Genomic DNA, 18,359 nt, shown 5'->3' on the forward strand with positions numbered 1-18,359 from the left:
TACACTGGCCACTGTGAAATTGCAAGACTGGACACTGTCTAAATGATTATAGGAAAGAAGACACTTTCTACAGATTAAATTGATGCTCAGTAAGTCACTTACAGACATCACTATATTAATTTCTGTAAAATCTGGTCAATGTAAAAGAAGTAACTGAATGTCACTTTGTATACCAGTGTTGCATTTTTCCCTCCAAAACACTACATTTTCTTCATTTTCTTGAGGTGTTTTTTCTCATTGTTTTTCCTCCCCATAACCATCATGCAACTATGGTTTTCATCTGCAGGAAAAGTGAATCAAGGTTACAGTAATATTTCAGATTTTACATCAGCCTTTTAGTTCCCTCAAGGCATTAAGGAGCGATCCTATAACTTCATTATTGCATCACATCATTATTGAATCTGAAGGACTGATCAATCCATTAGAGATTCATTTGGATAGCCATTTTATAAAACTTTATACTGTTACATCAAATCTGCAAAAGCCTTAAGAATGTAGAATTAAAAATCAAGTGTTATAATGAGTCTTATATTTTCATATAGTACTTCACATTATTTTTAAATTTAATTATTTTATTTATGCAAATAAGGCCTCAAATGCTATTGCACTCAAGAAGTTAAACACTTGACATTTTTACTCCTTAAAATGGAACATTTTATGACGTCTAGATATGTTTATTAATTAGTGATTATTAACACCCAGTAAACAACATCATGTCTTGTAAAAACACAATCTTTCTTCACAGCGTGAGGCTGAAATCTATTATTCACTGATTCCATATGCTGAAATACACTCAAATGATCACAAATGACCTTAAGCATTAGATAAATGTAAATGAGGACAGGGTAGAAAATGTGCTTTTGATTGATATCTAAAAGACCAGGTTTGAGGTCTTGACAAGGGATGAAATCTGAAATCTCACACAAAGTATAGAACAATTGGAAATCTAAAAAAAAAATTTGAAGCTTCTGGATGGACATACCATACAGCCTCTCCTCAACAGAGTGTCTGAGGCTGCTTACAAGAGGTGTTCAGCACATGGAACCTGAAAGACCATTCCTGGGATCCACATGGCCTTTGTCTACTTGGCAGGCTCTTATTAGGATGCAAAGATGTATCTTTAAGTTACACACACATACACACACCCTAATGAAGGCAGAATTTTTCTAGCACTAAGTGCTCACTTAAACTAACTTCTCTACATAGAATGGCTGCATGGGCATAGGATTAAATGACGTGAATAATAGCCATTAAAACCATATGGGTTTAACCCTCTGTGTGAGTAAGCTTATTCTGCATTAACACTTTGCCTTCCTTAGCCCTTTTTCAGTCTTACTTTTGTCAGTTTTAGAAGGACTGAGTGCCCTTCTGCAACATGAGCCATAAAAAAAAAAAATTAGATACACAAATAAGAGTGTACTATTTGCTCTTAGGTAACCATTTTCTAATTCTTAACCTTATACCACAAATATGAAGTGCTTTATAATTTACTTTTAAAGTACTGCAAGAGATGAATACACTGTACTTGGTTCCCACTCTCCCCATCTGTCCTTGCAGTGAGAACATAATAATGATCACACAAACAGGATGACCAAAACATCTCCCATGGCTGCTTCAACAACATCTGCCTCAGGGGCAAATGGGATTTGTTGTCACCCTGAATTTTCAGAAAAAATGAATTTTTTTTTCATTTAAAACGAAAAAATGAAAAAATGAAATCTACCAGAGATTTAGATACATTCATCACAAATCCATTTTCAGTACAATGGGTACTGTTGACTCTGAAGCAGACAAATTTCAACCATGCACTAAATCACAGATTGAAGAGAAATAGCATAAATTAAAAAAGATTAAAAGGAAAGAGAGGGTTTGTCACCAAGGTAAATCATACTATATTTGCTAATTCTTTTTAATACTTTTAAATTTCTCTCTTGCGTCACTTACCTACTTATATAAACACACCTGTGTGAGCATCAGTAACACAGGTTGCACTTTAACTTTTGCACACATTTCACATCTACATTAATACAAAAGTACATGCAAGAATTGGTAAAAAAGATTAGTAGAATCTTACCAGCTTGACACTTTCTGAGCCTTAAATACTCCGGCATTTTGGTTTCTTGTGATGATCTCATTTACATCTGTAGTATAATTGTTAAGAATTACGTACAAAACTAGAGCAATAATGAAATTAATAAACCCAACTATTTTCCATTTCTAATGCCTATATAATGTTCTTATCTGTTTGTTCTTTATTCTGTGGTAAGAGCCAGTCTTTTTTCAGAAACATACATTTGACATTGCTACTCCAGCACATCAGCCATATATCTATGCAGCAATTTGCTCTGGTTTCCTACCTCTATTTACTGTTTTATTTAAGGAATTTCTAGCCCTGTAGCTATAGAGGGAAGTGAAAGATGTCCCTTACCTCAGATATTTAAAGGTAACTATTTACAAATACAAATATTACAACCATAGAGAACTGAAATTTTTACAACCACTAAATGTCCAGTCTGGTTTGAGCTGCTTTTCATTTTTCACTGTTATCACTATACCCAATGCTGAGTTTTTGGCGGTTTATGTGTTTAAGAACCCACAAGAGACACATTCTGGCTCTGTCTGGGTGAATCTAACACACAACAGGAGCACTTTAACCTATAGGCAAAGGAGATTGTAGTACATTTGCTTTCTTGAGAATGGCTTGGAACCACCTTAAAAGAGTGCAAAGCAATAAATGCCTTTTCTTCCCCTTAGATACCACAACGGTATACCTCAGCCTTGTGTCTCAGCTTCTTGTAGTTTGGAAGTTCAAGTCACAAATTTGGGTAGCCATTCAGGCAGATTAAAGCAAGGGCTATCAAGAAAAAGTTTCAGGGGAAGCTGAGCTCACTCATCTATGGCTAGAAAGATAATCGTCATGATCAATCATTCATGGTTAGTGAGAAGCCACTGGAAGGAAAAGGTGTAGCAAGTAAGTGAAAACTATGAGAATATTAATTATTATTTAGTGTGAATCCATACATCCCTGAATGGTTCACTTTCAAATGTAAATAATTATTTTAAACTGACATTTCTGGTAAAGATGTAAAAGATCCTTCTTTTTTATTTAAGGTATAGAAAATCTGATGCTAATTAGGAGGATGTTTCTAGGTCCACAAAATATGTCAGGTCTTTTGAAAGTGCTCTTTTAAGAAAATTGAATATAAGAGTCAGGCTAATTTGAAATATCACTGATATATCTTTTTCTTTGCTTTGCTGTATCCTTTTCTTTGCTTTGCTGAAATCACATAATTTGCCTTCCGAACAGAGTTAGTTATTTAAGAAAAGTTATTTCAGGAAAGTCTCTATCGAAACACTGGAAAAGACAACTGGTGTTTTGTGAAGTAAAAACTAGAAATGGAATGACAGAAAACTGGTTTAAACAAAGCTCTGTAGTTTGGATGTGCCTTTTAAATAGTTTCCACAATATGCAATGAGTAGTAAATGAATGGTCTATATCTGCACAGCAAAAGGAAGGCATGAATAACTCCAGGAGCAGATCTTTTTACTTTTAAATAGGAGCACTAATAACATTGTTGATAAATTAGCTACACTGCACTTAAATTATATAACTGAGCAAAACTATTAATAATGATTATAAACATGTTGACACTAGATTTTAAAAATAATATAGGAGCCCATATCCTCAGACATTCAGGCTAAACATAACCCTTCTAACCTAAACCTCCCTGGACTGTTGAGAGATCCATACACTGTATTTTAATGGCCATTATAGTGCACTGTATCAATATTTTGTATTACTGATGCCTTCAGACAGTAGTTCAAGCCACCAGTGCATGGTGTGAAACAGAGCTAAGGCAGAAAGTACAGAGCCTCTCTGAAAGAAGAGACATTTTTTTACTAAAATGAACCTCATCCTTGGATTTGGATATGTCCAAGTGAGTAAAGATGCTTCCAGTGTTTTGAGGAAATAAAATTTGATGTTCATGACTGACTTATTCACAGATATAAGGTAAGTTGAAAAATTTGCATCTAAATGCGTATCACCCAAAATTACAATGAGGGATGAATCTGCTAACTTTGCCCATGTATATCTTTATTATTCACTTGAAATGTCTATAGTTTTAATCCTAATACTTTCCTTACTTAAATGATACTGAAAGAACTCAGATAAAACACACTAAATCAACAATAAAGTTCTGAACAAGGTGGCAAAAGGAGTAATATCTGTCTTTATTTTATTGATTTTGCAATATAAATGATCTATTGAATCCATTCAAATCTGCTCATGATAAGAAAAAGGAGTTAGAGTGAAGTTTTTTTAAATGGTCTAGCAACTCAAGTCATAATATCCTTTTGAAAACCTCCATAAACATCATACATAAGATCACTGATTACTATAAAACATAGCAATATATTGCACAATGAAAGGGTTAGAATGACAATTATGTGAAATTGATTCATTTGGAAATTTTTTTAACTTCTAACATTTCCATAATGCGTCCTAATATGGATATTGAAAACATACATAGTGAATAGTTCATGTGGCAGTATGAAATGGAGACTAATAGGAAGCATGTCAAAAATTAAAAGAAAAATCAAATCCTCAAAAGCTTGAGATTTCACAAAGCAAAGCTGTTAGTTATGCTCACTGAATAGTGATAGCAACAACAAAAACAACAATAATTATGATGATGTTGATAATACAAAGGCAGATTCTCAGATGCAATGCACTATTGCCAGGTCGATTTTCAATTACATTTCACTGATGTATTCATTTGTTTCTTAATGTGCTCATCTTGCCCATTAAGAATAATTAGCAGGCTTGCTTGGTGATTTCCTGGCTTCTGACAGGGATTTTTTTCTTTTTTGTTGACAACCACTTTTACTTTTTGGAAAGTAATTTTTGGATATTATAGTATGACTGGCATGTAATTTAAGCTTCCTAAGAAATTTAAAGGGAAGATGTAAACAGTAATTTTAAAACAAGATTATTTTAATCTATAACACCTACATAAAAAACATAATACTAGACATTAACTATTCTTGAAGAGCAGTATCTAGAAAAGAAAACAGTATTTTATCCCACATTACCTTAATTTGGTATGCTAAACTATTAAAAAATACCATCAGCAATAATAAGAACTAGCAAAATTACATCATTTGTAGCCAGTGGTACTTGGGGTGAATGCTACTTCCAATTACATCTAAAATTCTATCCCGATTTCAGTGAGTCTGGTAGGGCTGAAACAGATCTAAATTTAGCCTAAACTTCTGTTATAGCCAGTCACTATAGAAAAGAGTGCAAAAGAAAATTACCATAGGACAGATCATAAAATTACTACTGAAGTCCATAAACCATATAAAATGCAACAGAATTTTTATTATGTGCACTTTTAAGAATACATTTCACCTACACGGTAAAGTTCTTAGCCTGCTGCACTTTGGCACCCTGCTAATATTAAGCCTATTGTAAAATCCAACACAATAAAAGCACTTTGAATGCTGAGCCTTCTGAGCACCAAATGTTAAAAAAGAAAAATAAATTCCTGTTAGAGCTGTCCACCAATCGCTTCCCTGAAAGGGATTCACTGAGTGAATACAGATGAAGACCTCTCATAAGACTTTTGGGAACAGAAGACATTTCTAAAACATATTGTGAAAAACTAAGGTGTGATAATTAGATAACATTGACAGTATCTTTTTCAGGAATAAAAGCACTTCTATTTGTTTAATTCCAAGGACTGAGTGAATATTTTAGCACTCGCCAATTTTCCTTGTTATAAAAGACTTCTACATTTCAAAAAGTTCAGGTATGTTTATGGAATCTGCTACACAAGACATTTGCTGAGTTGATGATTACTGAGCCCACCTGAAGCTTTTGGTGGGTAAAATGACCCTTTGTTAAATACCTATGCTTCTATACAACATGAGTTTGTTTTGTTAGGCTAGTTTTAAAACACTTCTTTTCTCCTACATTTTTTATCTTCACAGTGACATGTAAGAAAGATTGGAAGGGGTGGTGCTGATTAAAATACACAGAATAATGAATACTTCCTCCTCAAGACACAAGTCTTACACACTAGAATTTAACAAAATAAGAATCCCTGGAAAACAGGTGAGAACTTGCCTTTTCAAGAAAAAAGAGACTTTTAGCAGGCTTACTTCAAGTATTAACAGATATGATCTAGGATTGACTGTTTTTAACATGAAATTGTTCAAGTGTTGTCAGCAACTGTAGTTACCTCAGTTACCTCTGAGGTAAAAGAGAGTCTTTTTAAAAAGTAGTAGCTAATATTATTGCATTGAAATAATATTGTTTCTCCTGTTTTAACAGGCTTCAGCAACTGTAATTTATTTAAGCCAAAGATTAGTTTATTTTTCACTAAGTACTCACTAAGGTAGCTCTCAAATATATACAAAACTCAAAAATAAATAATTCTGATGCTGTACTGGCCAAAACCTGAAAAATTAGCCTGCCTGAAAATGTAAATGGAAAGATTATCAAGGAACAAAAGCAAATAGATATCTTCCTTTTTTTCCCTCTCAATTTCTAAGAGCTATTAGTATTCAGCATATATATCTGTTCTTGTTCTGTGCTGATATTTAATGTGGCCACAAATTATGCTCACTCATTCTCTTGCTTAACCCAAGTCCAGTTCAATTTTATGAACTATCTGTTCATATTAGAAGGGCATAAAAGCAATTTATTCTAATATCAGAAATACAATAAAATACTTTCTACAGGGGATAGAGGAGTTTTACAATCTTACATCAAGAGAAATAATGATAAACTGGTAATTGATCAAGCAGACTAAATGGGTAATTTGTAGGCAGTTATAACTTAGAAGCAACAATGAAACATTTCAACATACACTGGAAAAGCTCTGAAAATACGTGAATGCTGGGTATGTTTTAAGGGGCTAGCATGTGAAAGGAGGAAAAAAAAATCTAGTTCTTACACAAAACAGATACATGAAGGGGAGCTCATGATTTGATTCCCTACTACACCTCCTGTAATGTGCAGCACACACACACACTAATCTTCCAGCACTCAACCATGAGACAAATATTTACTACTGTACATGATCTATACCAACACGTGCATTTTTAATTAACAGAGAAAATGTGGCATTTATAATGGGGAAAGCTGCTGCTCTGTTCAAGATATTCCACATCTGTTTTTTAATTACTTATGTGGGGACTTTTGCTTAATATGCCCCATGCTGTGTGTCTTTATATCGATTGTTACTCAGCCAGTAAAAAGGAACGAGCACAACAAACCAGTTTTCTATCTGAATAAGGATACTTTTGATGGCCTTTTCATTTCCATCAGTTAACAGAACTTCTTTGACATCTGCAGAAATAGCAACCTGAAAAAAAGAGCACAGCAAACAATGAGCAAATATGCTTGTCTGTGTGGAAGTGAAGACAGGAGTGACAAGCCTTCAGTATCATGCTTCCTCACCTATTTCTCTGTAACAATCTTCAATCTTTTTTCATTTTATGTCTGCATTATTTTAATCATTCAATCAAATCAGTCAATACTTTTATCATTCCATTTGCGGGAGCCTCTATCTTGCTATCATTCTGTTCCGTAATTGCATTGTGACAGCCGATGATGGTATTCTGAGAGGCTTTCATTTGCGGGCTTCTGTTTATCTAGTAGAGCCATCATACAAGGCTGTCACTCTGCCTTTCAGCTTGCTTCTGTCTGACTGCCTGATGCCCTTCATATAACTTTGCATTGCAGGCAGATGGCTTTGTAAGGGTAATTTTTTTGTGAGCTTTGACATGCTCGCACATTGGGCTGTAACCTCGACACATTGTATAAGAGCGACAGGTTTGTCAAATGCCAATCAGTGTAACAATATGCTTTTATTTGTAGAGACATAAAAACTTGTCTAATGCACTGCACTGCTACATAATATCTCCTGAATACATGACTCAGAACCCAGAGAATGGTGAACGACTCTCCTGAATGGCCAATCTAATTCAAAAGAATCTAATTACCGAGAGCTCTGGATCATGTTTGTTGGTGTAATAATGCAGGCAAAACATTAGCAGCTATATCATGGTGCTCCAACTGTGATTCGCCAGGCTATTCCTGTATCTTAGCAAATGGGACTATAATCTGAAAAAAAAAAAAGCTTCGGCTATGGCAATGAAAGACAGACCGTACGTGGCCTGGAATGTCACAACAAAAGATATTGACTACACCGAGGTAAAATGTTTCTGCTCATCGAGGCAACCATAAAATCAATATGATACGAAAGCAAGTCAATCTAGAAGGTCTCAAGACTCTGCAGCTTGACCGCAGCTGAGGCTGTTGACAGTTCTCTGACCCAGCAGTTGGAGGCACTGGAACATTTTTCCTTTTGTTTCTTCCTCTGAATGGGATTGGAATTGAGAAAAGACCTACCATGAGCCCAGCCAAGCATGTCATGCCACCCCCTAGCTCACACACAGCAAGGTCCCTGAAAGAGAGAAAGGAAATGGTAGAACCCATACAAATTAGATGAAAATGGTCAGAGAGACATATATGTTACAAGAACAAATTGCCATCTGCAGTAAGAACTGAGCTACCAGGAAGTTGTAGAGACATGACTAGGCTACCTCATGTCGTTTTGCGTTTTAAAAATAATTATGAAATAGAAAAGTCACAAAGCAGGCAAATCAGTGGGGGTTCCCTCATTAGTGTTCAGTGCAACATTACCACCGCTGAGCTGAAAAATCTGAGAAGGTTCCCTTTTTTCCCTTGTCAATGGCTCTGTCTTTTAGAACTAAACTAGCTAGAGTAGCGAAAGATAATTGTTAGGAAAGGATAACAATGTTAATCCACATTCATTCTTGCAAAAACAGCTAGAGAAGTAAATGGGGAAATTAATATTATTTATATATCTCTCCATACAGTTATGTCTAAAAGCCTTTTTATATTAAAAAGAGAGAAGTTTTACAGCAAGCCGTATACCACAAAATAATTACACACGAAGAAATCCGATCCTTCAATTAGCACTTAAAACTGCAAGTGACCTACAAACAATGCTGTTATGAACAACGATGGGAACAGCAAACGGTTAAGCCTCAGAAAACTAAACGAAGTTAGTGTCAAGAGCCTAAACTGAGCCCGATCAAAGGGCTGAATACATGGTCTAAAAGGCTGCTTTTAACTTAGACCATACTGCGCTGTTATTAAGACATGCATGTGAAATATAATTTGGCGCAGAGAGTGTGCCGGATGGGAGCTTGCAGGGGGAGCCATAAAGAATGTCCTCCAGAGCCATGGCCTGCCCCAGGAGGGGAGGAGGGAGGGACGCTGACCCTGCACCGAAACTGTGTGTAAAGCAGTCTGGGGCAAGGCAGAGCCTCAGTTTAGGAACATGCTGCTTTATAGCAAAATCTGTGGCAACTGTTACAGCTGGCAAGAGCATTCCCATTGAGACACTTCTCACAGGCAGAAAATGGAATTTTAGTTAAAGGGTTTGGTTGAGTTTGGTTTTGGGGGGGGTTTTTTTGGTTGCTTTATTTTGGTGCACCTTTTCCTCTCCCCTGAAACATTAACATCTGAAAGCCTATTTTTATCTGAAAGGGTCACCTCTCTACTCACTCAACACTGATATTTAGGAAGAGCATCTAGGATGCCATATCAGTATCAGTATACAGATGCTGATATTTTGTTCACTGAGGCGAGCGGGCTAGGCTGTATGACTGTATAATAATGCTCACTGTCTGGACTGGTTAGATTTATTTTTCTTAGACACCAAAAATTTTATTTGAAAAAAGTCTAGTTGTCTTATTTAATCAAAATGAGACAAAAGAAAGACATAGTTTGGAGGAACAAGCTGTACATAACCCTAGTAAGAATATAAAATAAATATGGGAAATTTGCAATTTGGATTTTTAAACAGAATGATTATAGGTTTTTCCTCAAATAAGTTTTAGTTTTCCCAAACCAAGTGTATTATATATTAAAACTATATACATATATATATACACACACATATATACATTATATATAAGGCTTACAAGGCACTTACTTTTCTATAGGAATTGTACTTAATGAAATAAACACAGAAAGTATCCAGTGTGAGGCTTTTAGTGCCAATTTCGAACCAAATTTCTATGCACAAAGTATATGAGCATACACATACACACATATACACATAAATATTCATGCATGTGAAATTTATTTCAGTGCAAAGTTCCCTTACTAGCAAGTTTTTAAAAGTTGTACCTGTCTCTCAGGCAATATATAGTGACATTTATAAAAGAGAATTAACATAAGAAACTCTAGTTTGAGAGTACTGCCAGAAGGGCATAATCCTGAGAAATCAGGATGTGAAACTGCCCATTTACTCCGTGGAAGTTTGACTGATCATTGTCTCTGAGTATCGCAGCTTGCACACCCAAACTAGGAAAATACCCTCTGAGTGAGCAGCACGGAGGTTTGTTGTGAGGAGCCCTGGAGAAGAAGCAGAGCTTATGGGCAGGGGCTAGACAACAAAGTGCTACAGGGACATCACTACAGCAGCAGAAGGCACTCAACCAACCTGGGAGGAAGGAGCAGCAGCTGCCAGATCAGGCGTATGAGTTGCCCCCCCCTAATGGGCCACACTTTGTTCCGGTGGTGGATGGGGTAGGAATGAGGCTTTTATAGACCAGGGCACACTTTGGTGCCAGGTCTTTGATTACAGATAGGAGTCTAAGCAAGTTGCTCATTTGGTACAAGAGGTGGGGACTTACAGTTCGGTCTTCCTGATTTTACCCAACACTGTATTTACACAAACTGGGATTTTGTATATTCCAAGCTGGTTTACTTGGGTATTTGCCTTACACCCTCACAGAGAACACAATTTATGCCTCCAAATGCATTGTTATAATAGCTTTTTTTGCACCCTATTCATCCTCCAGACAATGAAACTTCAAGAATTTCCAAGTGCAAATCTCGGTATACTCAGGGGGAAAGAAAAAGTGGATGCAGGATGGATTTTATATTTAGATGTTCCTATTGGAGCCTTGATAGCTGTCTTCTACAAGTTTTGAATAAAAGTGAAGGATATTTCAAAACTGTTTCACAACACTTAAATACAGGTGCAAACTCCTCTTACTATATGCAGTGATTTTTATGTATTTCATCAGATAATATTTTGCTTGCTGTTGCAACAGATGTCAGTTTAAAGAATATCTTATTTTTCCTGACCTTCACAATCAGCACTGATCGATTGGAGCTTCACTTTTGTTTCCCAAAAATCAAAGTGAAATAAAATGCCTTGAGTGGAAATCAAAAGTCTTTGACATATAGCAGAAAGCTTGCTGTGCAATATTAGTACCCAAAGGCAGCTCAGAATTCTTTGTTAAGAGCAACATGCTTTCACCTTGAACATTTTAAATTTAATCTGAAGACTTAAATCATAGCAATCTTTACCATGCAGATACAATAAAATGAAAAGATTGGAAAATATCTTTTTATGTTTAACTCTGTACCTGAATATTTCATTATGCTTCAGGCAGTAATAAGCCAGCACTTCTTCAGATGGCCAGAGACCTATAAAACAATGATATTTGCCTTCTTAGAACACATTTTTTCTGGTCTGAAATAATATTTGACTGAATATTACCATTTCCAGACCTCTACCTACTGCTTTATTTTCTGTATTTGCCATAATAACATGGAATAAAGAAAAATAAAAACAAGAGCTAGGATTTAAGCATTGGAATTGAGTATTTTACAGATTTCATCACAACTAATGATCAGAAATTTAAAGATACATGCACAAATACATAAACATACACATATATCTACACATATACATACAATTCTCAAGATCTAAAAAGTCACATAAAATTTCATTCACTTGGGCATTCCCATGAACAACAACCTGTTTGTACCAGACCAGACACAAGGCCAACTTTGCCTTGTAGTCTGTTTCCAACAGGAGACAGGAGCCCTCTCATTTTTCATTAGCTACACCATCATCATCATCCTACAGTCATTCAATTTCTTTCCAGTTTCTTTTATTTAGCTCCTTTTCTCTTAGTTTTTGTTCGGTCAGGCATCAGTCTGACTGTAAGGGAGACTGACCAGCAGCACACGCTAAGGACAAATCCAGGACCAGAGCAATAAAAGTGTGATTTCTAGTTATGGCTCAAGAAGTTCAGAAGAAGAGGAAATACAAGTGGTAAGTTCTTCTTAATAGGCACTGAAGGATTTTTCTGTTTTTTCTGTGGTCAACTGTGCAGAGCTGCACCAGGAAGCAGCAGAGTTTCACTCTGCTGTATAAAGAAACCCCTCCTCTCTCATTTTATACATGCTTCCCTGCCATTTTCATTTGAATTCCCCTTGTTGTCCTACAGAAATAGCCAGGAGCAATCACACTTTCTTCTCCTAATCTGTATTATTCATGAATTTATTAGTTCCCATCATAAAATTTACTCTGGTCATGGTCAACACTGACAGCTACTTGGGGGCTTCCATGTAAATTTATTCCTTCAAAACCAGTCTCATGAAAGTGGCTGTTTTGCCAGACCAGTTTCCCACCTGACTGGAATGTCCAGCTGAAGTGCTGTGGCCCACAGAGGGGGCAGCACAGATCCTGTGTGCCTTGCATTGTCTCCTGCAGGCACCAGACTTCATTGTTTGAGGGGGCCGGAGGAAAACAGACTCACAACCAGGAACTTGAGTTATGTCTGCAAAGGTTCCCAGAGTTAAAGGAGAAAGAATCAAAGGGATGTGCAGCTGAATTATGGTTGCATGTGGGTTTCATCTGTGGTTGCTTAGCAATGAAAAACCATGTTTACGTGTTTGTCCACAGGTAAAATCCAGAGTCTACTTCCCCCCTCCAACAACACATGACATTAAGAATTGAGACACAAACTTCATATTATGAACTACAGACATTTCAATGGTTCCAGTAAACTTATTTGACATAGAGAGCATCTTTTAGATATTTCTAGACATATAAGTTGAATTCCAAGTAGCTTACTATGTATGTGTATCCTTTAGACCATTTTTACCAGTTTTTTGTTCTCAAGGCTAAAAGCATCACTACACTTTTAATAGAAGCAGAAGTTTGGGAGAAAAACTGTCATCCTTTAAATCACTTAAAGCCTGACTAAAACCATCATCAATATAATTCTTCCTTCCCATCCAGTATTCTGAACTACCCTTACTCCTAGTGAAAAATAATGAAAATCTAAAAACATCTTGACTGCATACAGATCAAGCAAAAACCAAGACAGGATTTCTCCAAAACTTTGCACATAACTTTTGTATTACAAAGATATTTAAGGGGGAAAAAAATAGACTGATGATATATATACAAAACTACTAATGCAATATTTTGTCCTGTTTGTGACAGTTCAGTCTGATCAGGTGTTTTTGAATGTGCTATTTTGTTTAGACTTGCTAAGGGTTAAAATAAAATATTCACACAAGACTATCCATTCTTTAGTGAAACATACACTAAGAATTGTACAGGGTTTTTCATCTCCCTTTGAGCATTTCAATGCTTTTGAGCATTGAAATATGCTAAAATGACAGATTTTTCAATAAATACAATAACTGTTTAAATATTTTAGTGTATAACATAAAGAATGTTTCAGTTTGCAGTGACTGGCATATACTCAAGCAATAAAAGTTTTTTTTTTTTAATATTTAGTGAAGACACGGCTAATTTAACACCATTTATAATACTTATATCTCACATTACAAAAACCCTCACACCCACAAACATAAAAAACTGAAACCCTTTTATAGCAAACTTCTAGCCCGAATGAATTTTAAAACACTAGTCAATTGTAGCAAACATCCTTCAACATCTGACTTTTCCCTTCCCTCAGTCAAATGTCTCTCACTTTTCTGCAGTTATTATTGAGAGGGCACTTTGAATGGTGTCACTGAAGCTTTTCTGAGGGGTCACCCTTCCTTCCCCTGCTGCCATTACGATGTTGATACGGGCTGGAGCTGCAGGTGTATCGATAGCTCTGTGCTGAGAGAAGGGTGAAGCACCTTTGCAAAGACAATGCTCTTCTTTAGGCAGATGCCAGCAACATGCACAGCTCTCCTTCCCATTGCCTGCCCCCACAGGGAAGAAAGGATCACCTCAGCAATGGTATAAGCATCTGGAGCTAAAGAAGCAGGAGTCAGGAGGTCTTTCATGAACAAGTCTCAAGTGTGGAAGTACACTGTGCTCCCAGTTAAGCCAAGAAGCCAGAAGCCAGAATACTTGTGTTAATTTAGTAATAGGAAAAGCTTCTCGTGCCTGAACAGGTAGGTAAGCCTCTTTACCTTCAAAACAAGGATAAGCTTAAAGATCCATGTGGAGGAGTTTACATTCTGTCTTCTTCCTCCTCACTCTGACCTACATTTGCCAACACAATGACCTACATTTTGAAGTTGCAGGTATAAGAAAGATAGTTCTGCTTCTGTTAGAAAACATACAGCTGTAATGCAGAACTGCAGAACTCCTATGAATTAACAACTACTACTACGTTGTGAAAAGCATAATTTATTTCCTGCAAACACACATACATATGGATATGGATTAAGTTTCCTATGAACACACTTAAAATAATTCTTTCATATTTAAAATAAAATTATTCTCATTTTGATTTCTGAATTTGATTATAAATACTCAATATTGGATGCTACCTATTTACATGTACAGTTACTTACATGATAGTAAACTGTTTACAGATGGATAGGCAAAATATCAAAAGACCCCCAAATGGTGCTTGTATTTTCAAGGCTATAAATATTCTACAAGTCCTAGATAGAGGGGCTAAAAAATCTCACTCTATGATGAAACAAGAATTTCTTTTTGCAAAAATAAATATTTTATGATATTTACTGGAAGTTTTAAAACTCTTTATCACCTTGATAACTACAACTTGAAAACAGAGAATAATTGACAAGAAAGCATTGGAATCTCTATTGAAACATAGGAAAAAGTTGAGTTGCACCAGTTTTCAAAGGAGACCTTCAAGAAGGGTCCTTACAGTAGAAGGAATAGAAAAGTATTATCATTGAATCATTCAATGGCGAATAGAGAAATGCTACAAATGCATCACAGCCATACAAAATAAAGACATTTCTACAGCACTTGTCATCATACCATAAAATATCACCACAGCAATGGAGTCCACCTCACAAGAACTTGATGATATCATGAATTTCTACTGTCCCAAGTTTGCACATTGGGAAACAAAGTAAGAGACAGAAACCAATTAAGTTACTCAGACACACAGAATGAAATTATGGGAAAGCCAAGAAAAATAACCCATCATCTTTATACCATGAAGTATGATGTAACCAAAGAAAGTTACCCAAGCTCTTCCTACAGAGGAACAATACTAAAAAATCTTAATAATGGAAAGAAATATAACTTAAGTTGGTTTTGTCATTTTTATAGTGATTGCTATTGCAAAGTGTCAGGGCTTTCTGCACAGAACAAGAACAACAACAGTTTCTTAAAGAAACCTTCAAGCCACGTGGACTAAGCCACTTTTAGACAGCCTTCTTAACGATCAGCTGGAGCACTAGTCCAAAGCTACACAAAGCCTGTGCTTCTCCTGCAACAAAGCTAAAAATGCTGAATACTCTGATAGTACAGAAAATTGTCTACCAGAAATAAATTATCCAGTATTTAAAAAAAAAAAGTTTCTCTCCTCCTGTTGCTTTTTACCACATATTTTAAAGAATTCTGTCAACCTTTGGATAACAAATATTGAGATCTGATGTGAAGTTCTTAAAGAACATCATATCGGTAGAAAAGAATTTTGAGACTTGTGTTTTTAAGAAAGACATCTGACTATTGGAGCTATTGTGTCCCAGGAGTGCTCCACAGGTACAAAGTAATCATGGTAGCTACCGATTACTTTACTGGGATAATGCAAGATTAGTGGAATTCTGCTCTGCTGTCTGCCAGCACTACACACAGGAAACACAGGGGCAACTGGAGGTGACAGGTGAGCTGTCCCTGGGAGCTCTGAGGAGGAGTTATAAAGCTGTCCTATAACTGCTTAACTTGTGCTAGCAGATTAAGAAGTAAATTTCAAAGCTAAGCCAAATTGAAAGTATTTTCACATTTCTCTAGCACTTCTCACAGCCACATGTACAGACGTCTGATCCCAACATTCAAATTTTGTCTTCTATTTGCACCGTAAACTGTGAGATGTCTTCCTATTCATTTGAAGTCTCACGTAAATTTTGTACAAATCCTATCTTAACCCTCAAAAGCAAAGACAATTTAAATTTGAAAAGTCAGTAATTTTCCCCATATGAATATACTCAAAAAGATCTTTTTTCTAGTTTGTCCTGATTCTTGACTACATGAAATCATCTTATTTGCTTTAAGAGTCATCAAAGTGAGAGGAAAAAAAAGCATTTTTGGCAAAGTGATGAATAATGTCTCAAAAGTCTCACAACTGCACTGAGCAATGAACTGTTTTCTGGCCCTAAGTAAGGCACTTTTATCCTTCCACACTGAGACACACGGTTAGTGGAGAGCAGAAAAATCTTTAGCACTACACTAGACTGTGGAGAGGTGTTAAATTAATGGCCTGTCCGGACAGGCAATTATTCCCCATCACCTCTTCTAAAAGACTGTAGAGAAGATGGAAAATCCCCAAAACTAAAGTATTTACTAGAAAAGGCTATTATAGGAATATAACATAAGGAATTCTAGGATTTTCAAATAAGATTCTTCCATTCTTTAAAGCACTGTAGCATTGTCACAACCCTAGTTTTACAATATCAAATCTTATTTTCTACTGACTATGTGCCTGTATTCAGGTCACATGGGAAGATAAGTTTGATAATTTTATCCTGGTTAGTTTTTCTGTGGATCACACCACAGCAAGAAGCACAGTACATCTGCTGAGGGTCCTGGAGAAGTAAGAGAGCAGATCAAAATCAAGGTTCAACAGCACAGTACTTAGGAGCGAATTTCAAAATTAACCTCTAACCAATATTATGAGCCTTTCTGTCAGTGGTGCACTGAACTTCATTTCCAAGTCAAAGTTAAATCACAAAATTATGAACATCATAATTAAAACTAGATACCAAGTGGATGCACAGTGTATGTTTGTCAAATACACATTGGTAGTAACATATAACATGAGTGTTCTAATTTGAGTAATTGCTTGAGTAAAGATTACCTGCAAATAATTGCACTGCTGTAGTTAGTTGGCATAGGTAGCTGTCAAAAATATTTCTAGCTCTAAACTTTCTTCAAACTCCATACCTCAAGCCATTTTTCAATATAATTTTACTATTAAAAAATGTTGCTCAGTGTAGTCAGGAAGGAAAGATTTTATTTTTATTCCTTTATTCACACAGCACGCAAAATGTGACAAAGATGAAAGGATAATCAGTAATTCCTGCTACCTAAGATCCCACTTAAAGTGCACTGAATTAAAAAATGTAAACACACATAATAAGGAACCAATACTATTCATTTTTTAGATACCATAAAATGCATGCATATAGAAATGAAAATATTCCATAGAAAATAACTTCCATAATAATCCAAAGACAAACCTGGTCACTTTAGTAAAATGAAGAAATGGAGGAAATTGCTAAGCAAGGAAAAAACTCACTGAAGAATATCCTTGTTGTTTCACTGTTTTCAGTACACAAAATTTTAAGTTTACACCCATCTACAGCAGATGCAGATAAAAAAAGGGTCATCATTGCAAGTTAGTTGCAGACGGTATGCCTTGAACTGTAAAATTATTTACTACAAAAATGAATTTGAGAAGAGATTTACAAAAGGAGGACAGCTACCAAGCACTGTGTCTCTCTGGACATTTGACCACGTCAAATGCCAGCATCTTTAAGAGCTAACATAATTTGAAAGTCCAGTTGTCTAATCTGAGGCTTTCCATTCTGAAATTTACCCCAACAGTATTTACAAGTGAGTAACTTCAGCAATAAATGCACACAGTGTGAAAAAAGAAAATTATTTAATAGCCTTTACAGTAGCACCTTATATCTGTGCCTTACTGCACCTGGCTTTTGCAGATGGCAAACCACCTTTTAAGTCCAGTGAAGAGGAGTAATTTGAGGCAGGGAGAATGGCTAGCTTACTTTTCCACAGCAGGAATGCTATAAGTGAGTTTGAAAAGGTACAAGAACACCAGAAAAAATAGAAGAGCATATAAAGAGAAACATTTTTTTCCCTATGCACATACATTTTGTATAAACTCTTGTCTCTCTTCCAATCTAAAACAGAATTCATGATATTCAGATCATTGAAAAATATGTATAAGCACCGGCTGAGATCTTCAGCCTAGGCAAAATGGCCTCAGCACTGTATCTCTCACTTTCACTCTCATTATTATTCACGACTAGGAGGGAA

The 18,359-nt window shown here is 35.9% G+C and overlaps 1 protein-coding gene across 1 annotated transcript in view; it reads right to left on the bottom strand.

Moving 5' to 3' along the window:
- CAMKMT (calmodulin-lysine N-methyltransferase) overlaps positions 1-18,359 on the bottom strand; it is a gene marked incomplete at its 5' end in the record, with an annotated part of 210,970 nt that overhangs the window by 33,242 nt on the left and 159,369 nt on the right. Inside the window, 4 exons of the mRNA XM_083857623.1 lie at positions 2,075-2,141; positions 7,310-7,373; positions 8,423-8,477; positions 11,485-11,545. Coding sequence (XP_083713749.1) covers positions 2,075-2,141; positions 7,310-7,373; positions 8,423-8,477; positions 11,485-11,545 — 247 coding nt within the window. The remainder of the gene's footprint in view (positions 1-2,074; positions 2,142-7,309; positions 7,374-8,422; positions 8,478-11,484; positions 11,546-18,359) is intronic.

Source organism: Zosterops lateralis (assembly GCF_965231275.1).
Source record: "Zosterops lateralis genome assembly, chromosome: 3".
Taxonomy (NCBI): domain Eukaryota; kingdom Metazoa; phylum Chordata; class Aves; order Passeriformes; family Zosteropidae; genus Zosterops; species Zosterops lateralis.